Consider the following 14,729-nt stretch of genomic DNA (forward strand, 5'->3'; position numbering starts at 1 on the left):
CCCATGATGTCAAACTATTCCTTAAAGTCACAACAATGATGTGCAGAGTTACTTCACAAATACCAACACGCTCTTTCCGCTGTTCATTTAAGAGGTGAGGAGATGGACTGTCAGCAAGGGTAATTCCAATCTGACGCATAGCAGAGGAGAGGAGGGCACAGATTAGGAGAAGTGTAGGAAGTGGGGCTCTCACAGGAATGTTGTGGTCTTTGCGTCCTTTGTGCGAGGAGGCGACGTGGGCCAGGTACTGGATGACCTTCTTCGTGTTCTCCGTCTTGCCTGCTCCTGATTCACCTCTGAAAACAAAGAGGGGGGTGACGGCATGAATACACACCTGGACGGACGGGAGGCAGCAGAAGTGTGAGGGGAATAAAGGAGGACACTTCTAGCAAATAATGACATCACTCTTTGTGAGCAGTCGTTAAACCAAGAGCTGTGAGCAACAGTTATGAACCCTACGTAGCACAATTCGAAATAACTGGTGTAAGTTGCCCACAACATTGCATGGAACGGACAACTCACCAGGAAACCCCAACCAAAATAACCATAAATAACCGGATTAACCTTGAAACAAGGCGTAACCAAAGAGAAATGGAAGTGTTGGCTGTGTTGTTTTTTTTGGTTCCGTTTACTCCAAAGTTTCCAGGCTTTGCTTTTGGGCCGTCTCTAATGATAGCTGTTGTCCTGACAGAGCCAATCACCAGCTGCCGCAGTCGGGTCCCAGAGCCCAAATAAGCGCGGCCGGTCTGGAAACCAGGCCGGCAGCCCTGCATCCATCTTCATACTGGTGGCTTTAGTGTAGCCGGCTATTAGCTTTGAGACCACTGCAGTCTCAGCTGCCGCACTTGATGGGCGAGTCCTTTAAAGCCCAGCATACAGACATGGCATATATAGGTCAACGTAGATACACATCCCAGTTTGGCTTGATGTCTTCATAGTTTTAGTGTCAGAGTACCTTTCACTGACCGTCCCACAACATTTCTATAGGAAAGATGGGAAGGCGGAAGGTTTAAGGGCTGACGGTTTGCAGGACCCATTACTCTGAATACTGCTGCCTCACATCTTCTCACGACTCTTAAAACTCTTATTAGGGGGCCTTCTAGTACAGGTTCATACTACGTTTGACAATACAGTACAGTGGTGGGAGCCGGGCGTTCAAACCAGACATGTTATTGTGAGCACATCACCGCTTTTGTAATTCTATATATGCTATACTATATATGCTTGTGGTGTTTTAACTGCATTTTTGCAAGTTGATGCAGTATTTTTACTAGAGTTTGACCCGTAAAAAGCTTTTCCTTTGGAGGAAAAGTAGCATCTGACACGGTATCGGGACTGCGTGGTGGTACGTCTTCAATATCAAAGGTAAAGGCAGAAGAACAAAAGGAAAAGATGAGATGGGATCAAAGTGTATTGATCTCAACAGGGAAATTAATCATTAAAGCAGCCCGAGACAAGAAAAATCCACCTGATTGGTTCACCGTACTCTGGTCGACCACACTACCTATCAAAAAGTGACACTGGTAAAATGGCTCCACTGTCCAACAGGAGGTGTTGTGTCGGCATCGGCAGAGCCAACTAAAGCCACATCGAAAAAGAGTGTTGCACTTAATTGCTCTCTGCCAGAGACGACGAAGGCACGCCACCAAACCACACTCATAACTCCCTCAGCGGTGGGTAGAGCCGCTGCAGTGACCCAGCATCCGCAAAGAGCTATTTGAAACCGGTCTTTAAATAAAACAGCAGGACGATGGGAGCCGGCCGACTGACTCTGGGTGAGAGAAACAAGAAGGGAGGAGGAAGCCAGAACAACCAGGAAGACCATCAGAGGTGCTGATCCTGAGGCCTCCTTGTCTACACAGAACACAACCCGACTGAGGTGCAGCTGCGTAACCTTCATCTCCAAAGGGTGTCCTTTACCGGGCCATTGAGCGGCTTCATCAGCAGAACCGGTTACAAAGAACGGATCATCTGTCCGAGCAGAGAAATGACCTCAGGAGAGGCGAGCAGGACGAGTAATAGAAAGCTGAGGGGCGCGGTACTTACGTGCAAAGGATGGATTGGTCCTCACGATCTGTTTGGAGAAAACAGAAAAAACACAGTCAGCATTGATCCATATTCTCACTCTGCAACTATGAGAGACTGTATTTGGTCAAGCCATGACACAATTATTCTTACTGAAACTGGGCACAACAACAGACTGCATACAAGGATTGATATTAAGAAACAAAACTGACAATTATTTTCCCCCAAAACAATTGGAAACACTGAAATATTCCTCCAAGACTCCAAAGGCTCATTAATCCAGAGTGTCACAGCCACCAGCTCATTCCTCAGCCAGATGCCATGCTGAGTTATGACCATAAACCCACACCGAAGCTCTGACACCTTTCAACGCGGAGGGATTCAAGGAGGAGCGACGTCCAGATGACGGGATTAGTTACGCCAACTCAAGTGTGTGACCTCTCCACCCTGAAGGTCCCGCTGGGCACGACAAAGAACCAGGAAGACCAGAGCAGCGAGACGAGGGACACGTCTATCAGCTGACAGAAGCGGATTTAAAAGTGTTATGGTCTTGTAGAGGAGTTGTGTTCGTTCGGTGGAACCCCATCGCTTACTTATCCATTGTTTTCAGCTGTCTTGTCTTAACTCATCCTTTCAGGCTTAAGAGATGCAACAATGCAGCTTCAGCTGAAGACGAAAAATGTCTGTGATACATTTTTCATTCAAACATTTTCCCTTTGCAGCTCTTTAGATCGCCTCGTCCTCCATCATTCTTGAATAAAGCCGGTTCAGCAAAGACTACGATTACCTAGAACCCCTGATGGATTACATAAGTGCAAGAACCACACACTGGAAGGATGAAGCGCTCAGCGGTGGGCTTTGTCCCGGAATAACACATTTGTCTCCTATAACCCGTTAAATCACACCGTGTCGATGTGGGTCCGTTTGCACAGACGGCCAGACAGTCTCTAAGGTGTTTTCTTTCAACAAAGAAAACCTTGTGTTCCCTGCACTTGTGAACCTCCCTTGGGTGACAAAAGCTGGCGACAAAGGAGTTTGGCCCCGTCTATCTGTGTGTGTGTGTGTGTGTGTGTAGTCAGACGATGAAGGCAGACAGGCTCACACACAACTATGCAGGAATAAAACAAATGTATGTTCACTTATGCTGGATGAGGGCTGCTGAAATAACAGGAATGATGGATGAGCTGCCACCTTTGAATCGCAGGTCAAACTTTGATTGCTCTTCCTGTCCGTCCTTCACAGCCACATCAACCAGAAGCTCATCTTTTCACCTAATGCGGATTTTTGGAAGACGCCGGCCTCTAGCATCACTCCATGACATTGTGAGTACGGAAACCAAATACACACCAAGTGAGCGGCCTGTGATCAACTATACGTGATTAAAGAGGGCCGGTGTTCACGTCTGACCTCACGCTCCCCGAAATTACATCCCGACTGCAATCTGTTACAAATGGGAGATCGAAAACAAATGTGCAACCAATTGTGATGTAATAGTTATTTAAAGTGGCAGTCTGGACCTTTTGATGCGGCCCAAATGCCCATGTAGTTAGCTCATGTGTTGCTCTGAAGCCTTGATAAACACCATGGAGCAGATAAGGGGGAAGAACCCGCTGGTGCACATGCTCCATCTCTCTGGCAACAGCAGCGGCCATTTGTTTGGAGTTGTGGCAGCTTGAGCAATAATTGATGCCATGGATCGACCGGCAAATACAAAGGGAAGTTCAGAAGAATGCGTGTAGCGGCAGTGCACAGCGTGAAGATATCCCACGTATCATTATGAAGGAATCTCTGCTCAGTTTGTGAGAGAAGATGACCTCAACCCAATCGTGTTAATTGACCTGATCACTGACATGAAGCGGCTTATTGTTGTTTTCTTCATTGAGGCCAAAGTATGAAAATAAGGTTCGAGACGTGTGTGAGCAAGTGACATGTACACAGTCTGAAGTGGGCAAACAAACACACGGACACACACACACACACACACATATGCGTGTTGGGAATCGTACGTTGTTACATCTCATTGAGTTGTTCATATTTTCGTTACGGTTCACTTTCGCTCTAACGCGATCGGTGCTGTTTGAGTGTGTGTGAGTGTGTGAATCCATCTAATCCGCGCCCCCATCCTCGGCCCTCTTGGCAGCTGCCGCTTCCTCGATCACCACGGCAACTAACTGCCGGGTCATATTTACCCAGGGGGCCATGCCTGGCGTGGGCGAAAGTAGACGCAATCAAACTGGATGTGCTCTTCCTTTCCAGAAGCTCATCACTGCCGCGCTAAGTCTTCACACGCCCGTATGCGTCCCCCCCCCCCCTGCTGTCTCTGTTGACCTCATTTCCGTTTGCCTCCCGTGAAATGGTGGACAGCCCGATCGCACAGACCAGCAGAGAGCGGGAACTTACTGGGAGCAAAATCACTTCCCCACACCGACAGCTGTTTGCAATTTCATCACTTCCCCAGATCTTTTAGCGGCCCCGGTTATTTCCTCCTTAGCAACTCGCAGCCAATCACTTGGAATTTGTTAATACGAGGTGGAAATGAGTTGGCGCTATCAATCACCCACATTGTGCCGGACCACGGCTCTGTTTGAATACAAGATAAAAACAGCGAAGTGAAGTCCAGCGAGGGTGGAACACGTCACTCCTACCGAGCAGCGCGGCCCCTGAGGAGACCCTTATTCTCAGAGCTTGTTGCAGACGTTATGTCGAATGAATAAAGGCTGAAAACACATTACAACACCTGTTCACACAAACGTTAGACTCCCGTGTTAATCCACGGGCCCGCCGGGCTCCCCTTGCTGCTCATAATTTATCCCCCACGAGGATTAGAAAAAAGGAAAAGAAAACCCTCATTCTTCACATTCCAGAGCCCCCCGTCTCGCTCCATATCCACAAAAGCCCCGTTGGTCACAATAACCCCCCCATCATCGACCTCGTTCACCTTGGTATGGCCTCAGTATCGCTCTCATGACTCCCCCTGTCTCACCATTGTTCGGTTTTAATACCCATACATGTAATCTACTGTAAACTATTCACACATTCCTTCTGTGGCGTTTCCCATTCATATTAAAACACATGGTTTCTTATTAACGGATTAAAACCTCGTACCTCACGCTAGGGTAAAAGTAAAAATGTGGGGGGATTTTAGGTGTGATAGTCGAGTAGAGTGGTGGTGCTGGTGTAAAGACACACTTTTTAAATCAGAGTGAGGTATTCTCCGAGCTACACACACATTTTACACAAACTGAAGCACGGCTCACCGCCACGGTAGTGAACAGACAGAACCCTGCAATACGAACGGCACAGTCACAGTAATTCATTTTTTCCGCGGTTCTAACGAGTGAACGAAATGTCTCAGTTAAGCTGCGAGCTGAGAATGTTTGAGGATTCCTAAACTAAACCACCGAGACGTTCCCCTCGTCCTGCTGTTTGGACCGAACCCCGATGTTCAGATACATTCCGAGCACAAGCATCATAATTGAGTTCCATTTATTGCCAATGGTCCTCAGCGACGGGGCTCCGGCTACATGCGGTTCGACCCACTAATCGCCTTCCTTGTTACAAATTGCTGATTCAACGTCAAGTCCGTGCGTGTGGATCGGCCATCTGTCAAACAATCGTAACACTCACACGTATGCTCATTAATCTCATGCTTGTGATAATGATGAATGAAAGGAAAAGTTGACTACAGCGCTCACCCTCTCTCCTGTGAATGTAGTTTTCATTTAAGTAGAAAGGAACTCAGTGACCTCCCCATGTTCATGCAGACACGTTTCAAAGTATAGCGGAAAAAAATGGGAGTCAGCTTAAGGCATGATCTTTTCTTTTAGCCTTTTGGGGTCTCTGAAGCTGCACGTGACACATTTTTTCCACATTGGGGCTCCAGCTCTCACAGTTTGCTTCATAAAAGAAGTCGTAAAAATGCGCACAATGACAAATTCTAGCGTCATGGCAACCACTTCACACACACACAGGGAATCCTGAAGGGCCGCCGGCGAGCAGCCCTCTCGTGACCCGCTCGCTGCACGTGGTGGGATCCCTCACAAATACACAGCAACACTCATTCGTATGTATGCACAGCCGCTCCCTCCACGGTGGAAGATGCTGATTGTACCAACGCAAAGATAACAGACAACTGGAGGCCTGCTTTCCTCATCAAAGCCTGCGGCTGAGGGACACGGCCCAGAGCTACTCGAAAGCAGAGGGACAAAGCTCCAAGTGTGTGTGTGTGTGTGTGTGTGTGTGACAGAGCTCCTTCACATTCCCAGACAGTGGACGCAGCGGGAAGTGTTCTGGTCCGTGGACTCGCTGAACAATAGTAAGCGTCCATCATGAACTAAGACGCTAATTAAACACAGTTAAGCGGCTGGGTGAAGACGAGCAATGAGACGCATCCTCCAACAGCAGCAGTGATAAGATGAGCAGACGCGACACTCAGACACTCAGTGACTTTATCTGTGGAGACGGGAGGCTGAAGGCGGCCGTTACGTTTTAATTCATGGTACAATATTGCTCCTTGAGTGTCCCTTTAAATTGAACGCCGTTATTCCCTTTTCTCCAGGGTCCTCAGAAGGTGAGGCTGAAGTCATTATAATAGGAATAAATACGTTTTACCCCCACAGCATTAAATAGATGAGATATAAAGATGAGAATACACCGGCGGCGAAATCTCATTACAGTGAGCACAAAAATCTGCTAAAACCGTCGACTGTCGGCAGTAAAAAGTTTAATAATCAGTTTATTTATCAGCTGAGGCAAACAACTGCAATATTACCAGATGCTCCGGCTCGTAGACAAAACTCTTTCCAATGAGTACACTGTACTTTTCTATTGCAAGTGGCCATTTGCCACCACTGACTAAACAGCTCAACGGCATTAGTCACTGTAATGCTGCTGAGCCAGCTGCCGGAGAGGCATTCAGGAGCCTACCAGCAGAAGGGCAGACAGCCCCCCGTGTGTGTGTGTGTGTGTGTGTGTGTGTGTGTGTGTGTGTGTGTGTGTGTGTGTGTGTGTGTGTGTGTGTGTGTGTGTGCTGGAATTCATATGCCCCTACCTCCCCTCCCCTCCCCTCCTCACTGGGGCCTCTTGGGTGTGGAACAGGAGTTGTTTTCAGCAGGCTGCTATCGTAACTGATGGGGGGGGGGGGGGGGGGGGCAAGAGGTGGTTTGGGAAACAGCCCAGATTGAACGGTTTTGATGTCTATTACCTTGTGTCATCATAAGATGTAAATAACACACTCCACATTTGTGCCAGTCAGAAACAACGGAAGGAATCAACGGCGCTGACGATGTGAGCGAGCATTTACAGGCAGGGACCAATGGGTGGGGGGCCGCCCCAAATCCCACAGCCGGTCACAGGAAGCGCTTCTGGCACATGTGAATACTTCCCAGGACAGCGCCGAGCGTGCGTGGGGCACTTTAGGGATGTGGCCACCCAGACTGGACGGGAGGGGTGGGAAGGGACCAGATAGGGGAAGGCAAAGGGAAAATGGAGATAGCGGAGGGAAAGCTGCAAGTGGCAAAGCGGTGAAAACAGACGACAGACATGTGAGCTGAGGAGCTATAAATAACATCACGTCACCCGCCTCCAGATGAAAGTGTGCTTCGGTACTTCTGATTCAGTTCTGGGACAGAGACGTCAGCCGGCAGCCGAGATCACAGGCAGATATAGACCCTCATCATTTAGGGGGGGGGATGTGAATGTCCCCACCCTGTCGGAAGTGACAGCAGAGCGTGAGGGAGAACCTCAGGGCGTGTGGAGGGTATTGAGGAGATCCAACACACACACTCACAAAAATACAATGGCTGAACTTCCCCTTATGAGAGCGTTCTGGTCTTGTCTTTGTCTCTCTTTCAGACCACAGGAGCCTGGAGAAAGTCCAAGATGAATTAAAAAAAATGACATGTATTGTAATGAATTATATCAAAGGGAAAAAGAAGAAACGTACTTGCAAAAATATGGAACACAGCGGGATTTTAAATAAAAAACTGCACCCTGCTAATACACAACCACAAGAAGGAAAACATTCTTAGCCTAATCAGAGGATTCCTTGAAATCTAATATATACATTTCCCCGCATCAACTGCCTGTTGCCCCGGAGATACGTGAAAGGTACATGGCGGCACAGCGGAGACGACAGGGAGGAATGGAAACCCATGGCTCCACTGCCCAGGCGGGAGCAGGAGACACCTCAACGCAGCGTGACGGGCCGGACCATCTGTAGCTTGACACTGCTGTAGCGGAGGAGAAGCGGCCGGCGACAGGGAGACGTCATCTACCGGTGGGTCGACCGAGCACAGCGGTCCGGCTGGACAATGGACCAGCAGCTTGGAAATAGCGGGACCCAAAAAGCGGGGGGGTCTATTCTCTGCTCCCGGTGGGGGCATCGTTTATTAATACGGGAGAACAAAATTTATTTGTCCAAATAAAACAAATACGTGTTCTCTCCTCCTACACGTGAGAGTGACTTCGGGTTCAATCAACTCCTGTATGTGTAACATTCGTGGCAATAAGGGGCTTCTGATCCATCGCGGCACAAACCTGTACAGCCTGACGGACAAATGGATGTTTGCTGGTGTGAATGGTGAAATGGAGAAGAAGCATTTGTGCAGGCATTTCATTAACGTTCTGTACGGAACACGAGTTGTAGTGTTGCAGCACCACATCTGTCTGGGTAAAGAGGGAGTGGAGGAAGCCGCAGGACTTTTTATGGCGTCCGTCTGGATCCGACTGCTGTTAAGCAGCACTGACTGTTACCAGACGGCCTGCTGCCGTCGCACCTCATCACGTCCATCCGACTGTCAACAAGGGTTACCTGGTGAGCGTCACACTACCGCTGCTCAAGGGTCAGTGGCTGATTCTAGAGACCCATCAGGCCAGAGTTTTCCCCTCGATATGTGCAGGACCGTGGACGTCGGCGCCGCAGTTACGCACGGCTCCGTTTACGCTGCCGGAGCACGAGCGCTGCACAACAGCGCGCTTTCCAGGGGAGTATAAATAGGCCTCGTGCTGCTGGGTGTTGCCTTTAGGTCAATGAAAGGGGAGAGAAAGCAGTTGCGGCAGAGATATGGCAGTTTCTACCAAGAGGAAACCCGTACGAGTGGGATACTATAAATATATGAACTCATTTGAAATATTGGATAAAAGGTTACAGGGAAGTGAAACTTGTTCACTGCAACAACAACAACAAGTGGAAGTGATTCTATTTGCCGTCTTGGATAAGCAACAAAATTTACGCAATCGTGTTCGGTTTACAGACGCACAAACACACAGGCCATCAGTAGCTCATTAAACAGAGTGTCGGCGTTTTGGGTGTCAGTGAGAGGGGCCGGTCCGGTAACCCTATCCGAGGTGCCGAGGCTTCTGCTATCGATGCTACGAGTCCGTCATGGCAACACTCTCGAAGAACGAGGGCGACACAAGGCAGTACAGACACACAAACCTACCACGGCCGACTATCGACCGCAAACACACACAAAGTCACATGAAGCGGCTCGTACGCGGATGGATTGCAGTAAACTGGGTACCGAGTAGTTGTAATATCGAAAGAATGTTCACAAACATACGGCTGAAGAAAGCCAGGACTCTTCAGTCGCTTTCCATAAAACTGTCCCGTGCACACGCACGACTCCTGACAAACAGCTTCCCCGGTCGCTGACCCGTCCAGGTTGGCTCACACTGCACATGTGGGGAGGAACGTAACCATATATCAGACGTGGTGCATTATCCCCTAACAGAAATATGATTTCATCCTGCATGAACTCCACATGTGTCTGCCATTACAGATGTTGTCTGTGTGGTTCAGTCATGCAACCATCTTGTTTTAAAGCCCCCCCTCCATCGACCCTCCACACCTGTCTTGTCACCCCGCGTGTGCCCTTCAGGCCTCACTGCCCCAACCAGAGACCTCATTTCCTAAGGAAGAGCTCTTCAGCACCAGGCCTCCCCCATTCCCCACATGTCCACTCTCTCACAGAGCACCCTGGTCCCAGCCCCCATCAGACTGCACAAAGCCCCCATTGTGAGGCACAATGCGGGCCGCCCCCTCTGCTCCGTTTCCCCCGTGACTCTGTCCCGTCCGCCCCCTGTTACTTCTGCCGGACTCCATCGCTCTCCGCTATTCTTCTTCACCTTCCGTGCTCGTTTATTCTTCAGTCTCCATTACCAATCCTGTCGATTGTATCTGTAGCGGTCTGCGTGGCCCTCATCCGCCCCCCCATGTCTCTCCCAGCATGGCTCTCCATCTGGTCCCGGGGTTCCAAGACATTTCCCACTAGTCGGACTGCTGTGTTTCCTCCTCGACTCCCTTCTTGCTCTGCTGGTTAGGAGTCGTTTCATATCTACGGGGAGGCTGTGGTCCATGTGGTTCTCACCGCAGGGCTGTTTGTGTTATTTTAACATTTGTTTTAATTAGTGCTGGGCACGTATCGGTTATTAATGCCTCTTATAAGAATCAATGAACTATGCGAACATCAATGTAGCATTTTACATTTATAACCAATAACTACTGAACAGAGACTGATTATGCTGCTTCCGGACAGAAGCAAAGTAAAATGTTTCTGCTGGAACTTGGAAAAAGAAAACAGATTTATTAATGTTGCTTGCTGTTGCGTGCAAGGTGTCTGTTATAATGCAACTTACGCAAATAACACACTGGATAAAACGCTAATACCCAGACAGTGCCAATATATACACAGTTGGTTATTTGATTAAATTATTTTTTAAGTTGACATTTACAGGAAATATTGCAACGGCTACTGTGTAAAGGGAAAAAGCACCATTTATTAAAAAAGTGTCTGCACAAATAAAACTGAGCAATACACTACTTTTGGATTCATTATTTAATTTCACGATTAATTTTTGTGCCTGTTTCTTCAACTGATTATGAGGTCGGTGAAACATCTCAACACTGCAGAAATGCCTACGTCCCTCCACATGTAACGGGAATGGTATTTAATAAAGTGTTAACTAAAAAAACATCTGCTTTTGAATCTGGCAAAGCGAGCAAATACCAGAACACTTAGTGCACACAGGTCTCGTTTCATGATGCCCACGCCGAGAGGACCTGTGAAAGTCATAGTGGGAATACATCCAATTTGCACCCCATAAGTTTGTCATCGCCGTAAGTTAAGTAGAACAATTTAAACAGTTTAAATAGAAAAGTATACAGCGGGCAACCAACGTCACGCCAGCGTTGACCCGTCGCGGTTTACGGTCTCGGCGTTTTGAACCAAATGGGGCTCCTCTTCCTGGTCACAAACCCAGACTTTTAGCCCAATTTCACCTCAAGAATTTTTTTTAAAACTCGAAGTCACCGGTCCACCTCGGTTGGACCGGTGACTTCGGCTCGTGTTCCCAGAGTGAGCCGCATACAATCTTCACCGTCTCCTTACACCACAAGCCCGAAACACGCAGGAAATGTTTGCTATCCACACCGCGCTGTGAGAAATGAGTGGTTTTGCCTTCTATTCACTCATTTCTTTGAACGTGCTGTGCCAACAGGGCCATCCGTGTTTCTTCCAGAATCCTGCCCACGGGAGGGAAGACTGGCATTAAGCTTAAGATAAACCCCAATGCGGTATGTGCAATCTCGCTTTGTCAACTCAAGCCTCAAAATCAAAGATCATCATCAGTTCATGTCGCCCGTTGGAAGAGTGTGCACATGCATGAAACACCCTCGACTCATGTGAACAGAGAGGTCTGCTGCTTTGCCGTGTAGGTGGTATGTGCACGCCGATCTCTGGCATTCTCCCCATGACCAGTTTCTTCAGTGAGCTCTGACGCAGTAAGACTGCTGTCCGGAGCCACCTGCTTCACCCGTCTTCCTGGGAAACAGCCTCGTGAGCCGGGAAACTGACAATTAACTGAAGAAATGCTAAACATGCAAACACAAGTGCTTAAAAAGCAGAGAGCTGCTACACAGTGAGCCTTTTGGTAGTGACCGGCTGAGGGGTGAAAGAAGAGGTTAAACGGCATCCTGACATGAAGGAGTGATGAGAAGGGGGACATTCCACACACTGGTCCGCCAGGGTCTAATGGGGGGTGGCTATTTCGGTCGTGCACAACACGTAGACAGACACACGCACAGGTAACCATGGTGACACACCCCTGCTCGGGGTAATGGGCTGCTCGGTCGACTGTGACGATGACTCAGCTGGTGGAATTTAGCAGAGCGTGGTGTGGAAAGCTGCACAGCGATGACCTCATTCGAAAAAAAAAAAGAGGGGGTGGTGGTGGCACAGGAGAGATGTCCTAGCATCCCGGCCAACATCTCGCATTGTGATAATCGGGCGAGAGGAGTGTGTGCGCCCCATGCAAGTAAGATAAGTACAAGAAAAAGAGAAAAATCAATACATGTGACATTCGCAATACTACAAAAAATACAGAGCCAAAGGACGTGTTGGGAAACGGGCTATTTAAAGAATCAAATCGGGGAGAAACTGAGGCTGTTGTTTCAGGCTTTGACAGTGACGGCACACAGCAGGTTAGAGGATAGAGCTGTCCAAACACAGACAGCAATAAAGAATGTGCTTATAACAGCGGCTCTTCTACATCAGACACAATTAGTCGGATAGAAATATATATATATATATATATATATATATATGTGCGTATATAAATTACAATGAATCCACAACGGATTCACAAAGGAAAGTTTAAGGGTATAGCTGCATTATAATGTTCTTCTCTATAATGTTCTTTGAAAGCAAACACAACATCGTGATGGACGGCTGCACAAATCTGATGTTCTTGAATCGTGCCATCATTGTGAATTGAACTTGTGTGCTTTAAAAAGAAGTTGCGGGAGTTCAGAGAATGAATCTGTTCATGGTTTCGAAAGAAAATGGAAAACAGAGCCAGAGGGTTACATAAGAATAACACTGGCCAATAATACTGAAAGCAAGTTTAGCATGAAGTTCACACATCAACTCTTCTCCTATATGCCCAGCGTTTGCAGCGTGGATGATGATGATGAGCCTCTTGAGACCATTCAATTAGCAATCGACCAGATGGAAGACCTGTCCGATAAGTGAGTCTCCTACTTGACCCCTTCGCTCTCAGACGTAATCAACAATGTCACGTCCCATCTGACCTTGTGACCTTTCACACACTTCACACAGTAAGCTCCTTCGCTATGCAGCTGAACCGCACGCTGCCTGCTAGTGAGCTAAAAGGAACACACACACAGAAAAAAAGCACAACTGCACCCAACGATACCAGTGATGATGACAACTGAAAGGTTACCTAATCACGCTAATGATCCATGAGGTGGCATCATGAAACACTACAATCCACACCACAGATGATCAAGAGGAAAGGTTAAACCAACGCTGCCTCATACCTTGCAGCATGCAGCGGTACGCCGACTCGGAGATGGCGTAGATGTGCGGAGGCATCTCGTGCCTCTTCTTCCCTCTGTACATCTCAATGATGTTCTCCGAGTAGATGGGCAGGTTCTTGTAGGGGTTGATAACCACACAGAACAGGCCAGAGTACGTCTGCAATCAAACATACAAAACAGACAAACATGGTCAACAAAAACGAGTCGCCGCAGTTTAACATTTGAATTGTGATACATTGCATGAATATAAAAACACAGCTGCATGCCATGGCCATCTTTCAAATCCTGTTAGATAAACACACTGTAGGCAGAATCTGAAGGGGGAATCAAGTGAAAACACTCGCTGTTTAAATCTCCATGTCTGCATAACATCAGGGAGGTTAGACCTGCCATTAGCCACTTTTTAGGAGCTTACATCATCATAGAGGGCAGGCAGATACATAGAGACCAGACTGATTACAAAGTCTGACTAGAAACGAAATCAACAAAAAGATTCCTGATAAGAGTTCCAATGAATATTATGCAGACTTGTGTGGCAGCAATAGGCTTTCACTGCAAACCTTCAGCCCACCTCCCGCCTTGTGCGGTTGCATTTGGCCGTGTAATTAGAAAGATTTCCCCCCAGAGAGAGCGTGTGGTGCTAACGCTTCCCGACCGGGGCAGGAATGAGTGAGAAGCCCCAGCGGGCCGATGGTTCGCTCTCATTCTGCAGATGCTGTCGTGGCTTTGCAGAGAACACAGAGACGCTTACTTTGCTCATGGGCATGTTAGGCTAATCCTGGCCGGCGCTACTGGCCCCTCGGTGCGAACTTACGTTTAAGAGTGAACATTAAAAGAAGATGCAGAGTTCAAAGTTCAGAGCATTTTCATAGCAGCAAACATCCATTTGCTGTGTGTAGATGAATATAAACCGTTGTTGGATGAGGTTAACAATCGATTCAGGCCTCTTCTGACTGCTAGCGTGGCTCCTGGAGATCATAAAAGGCAAATGTTCTCTACAGGCTGCTAATGGTCTAATGAAGGGCTGAGCCTCTTTTTCAAAGAAGCTTCAAGTTTCAAAAGCGGTTCATCCCGTTAAACTAGGCAGCCAATAAATAGCATCATACCATAATAAAGTAGTAATGCAGTGATCTGTTCTTATGAAAGCATCAAAGACTGCGACACCTGCTTCATAATTAAAACTACGCCCAAGGCTGAGTCAGGCGCCGTGGGTGACTCAGCAGCCATCGACGGGATCACAAAGGGGCCCAGGGAGCAGACGGCAGGTTGGAACCGTTACATAACAGCTCAGGTAGGGCCATCCGTCAGCAGCTGATGCTCAGTACCGCTGATACGGATAAAAAGAATGCAGAAACAAGACGGCGGG

The 14,729-nt window shown here is 48.0% G+C and overlaps 1 protein-coding gene across 3 annotated transcripts in view; it reads right to left on the reverse strand.

The window, feature by feature from the left end:
* LOC120827814 (myosin-10) overlaps positions 1-14,729 on the reverse strand; it is a 38,083-nt gene that overhangs the window by 18,853 nt on the left and 4,501 nt on the right. For all 3 annotated transcript variants that reach the window (XM_078084598.1, XM_078084599.1, XM_040190924.2), the window contains exons 3-5: positions 13,364-13,520; positions 2,047-2,074; positions 194-296 (exon numbers count right to left, since the gene is read on the reverse strand). In XM_078084598.1, coding sequence (XP_077940724.1) covers positions 194-296; positions 2,047-2,074; positions 13,364-13,520 — 288 coding nt within the window. The remainder of the gene's footprint in view (positions 1-193; positions 297-2,046; positions 2,075-13,363; positions 13,521-14,729) is intronic.

Source organism: Gasterosteus aculeatus, chromosome 11 (assembly GCF_964276395.1).
Source record: "Gasterosteus aculeatus chromosome 11, fGasAcu3.hap1.1, whole genome shotgun sequence".
Taxonomy (NCBI): Eukaryota; Metazoa; Chordata; class Actinopteri; order Perciformes; family Gasterosteidae; genus Gasterosteus; species Gasterosteus aculeatus.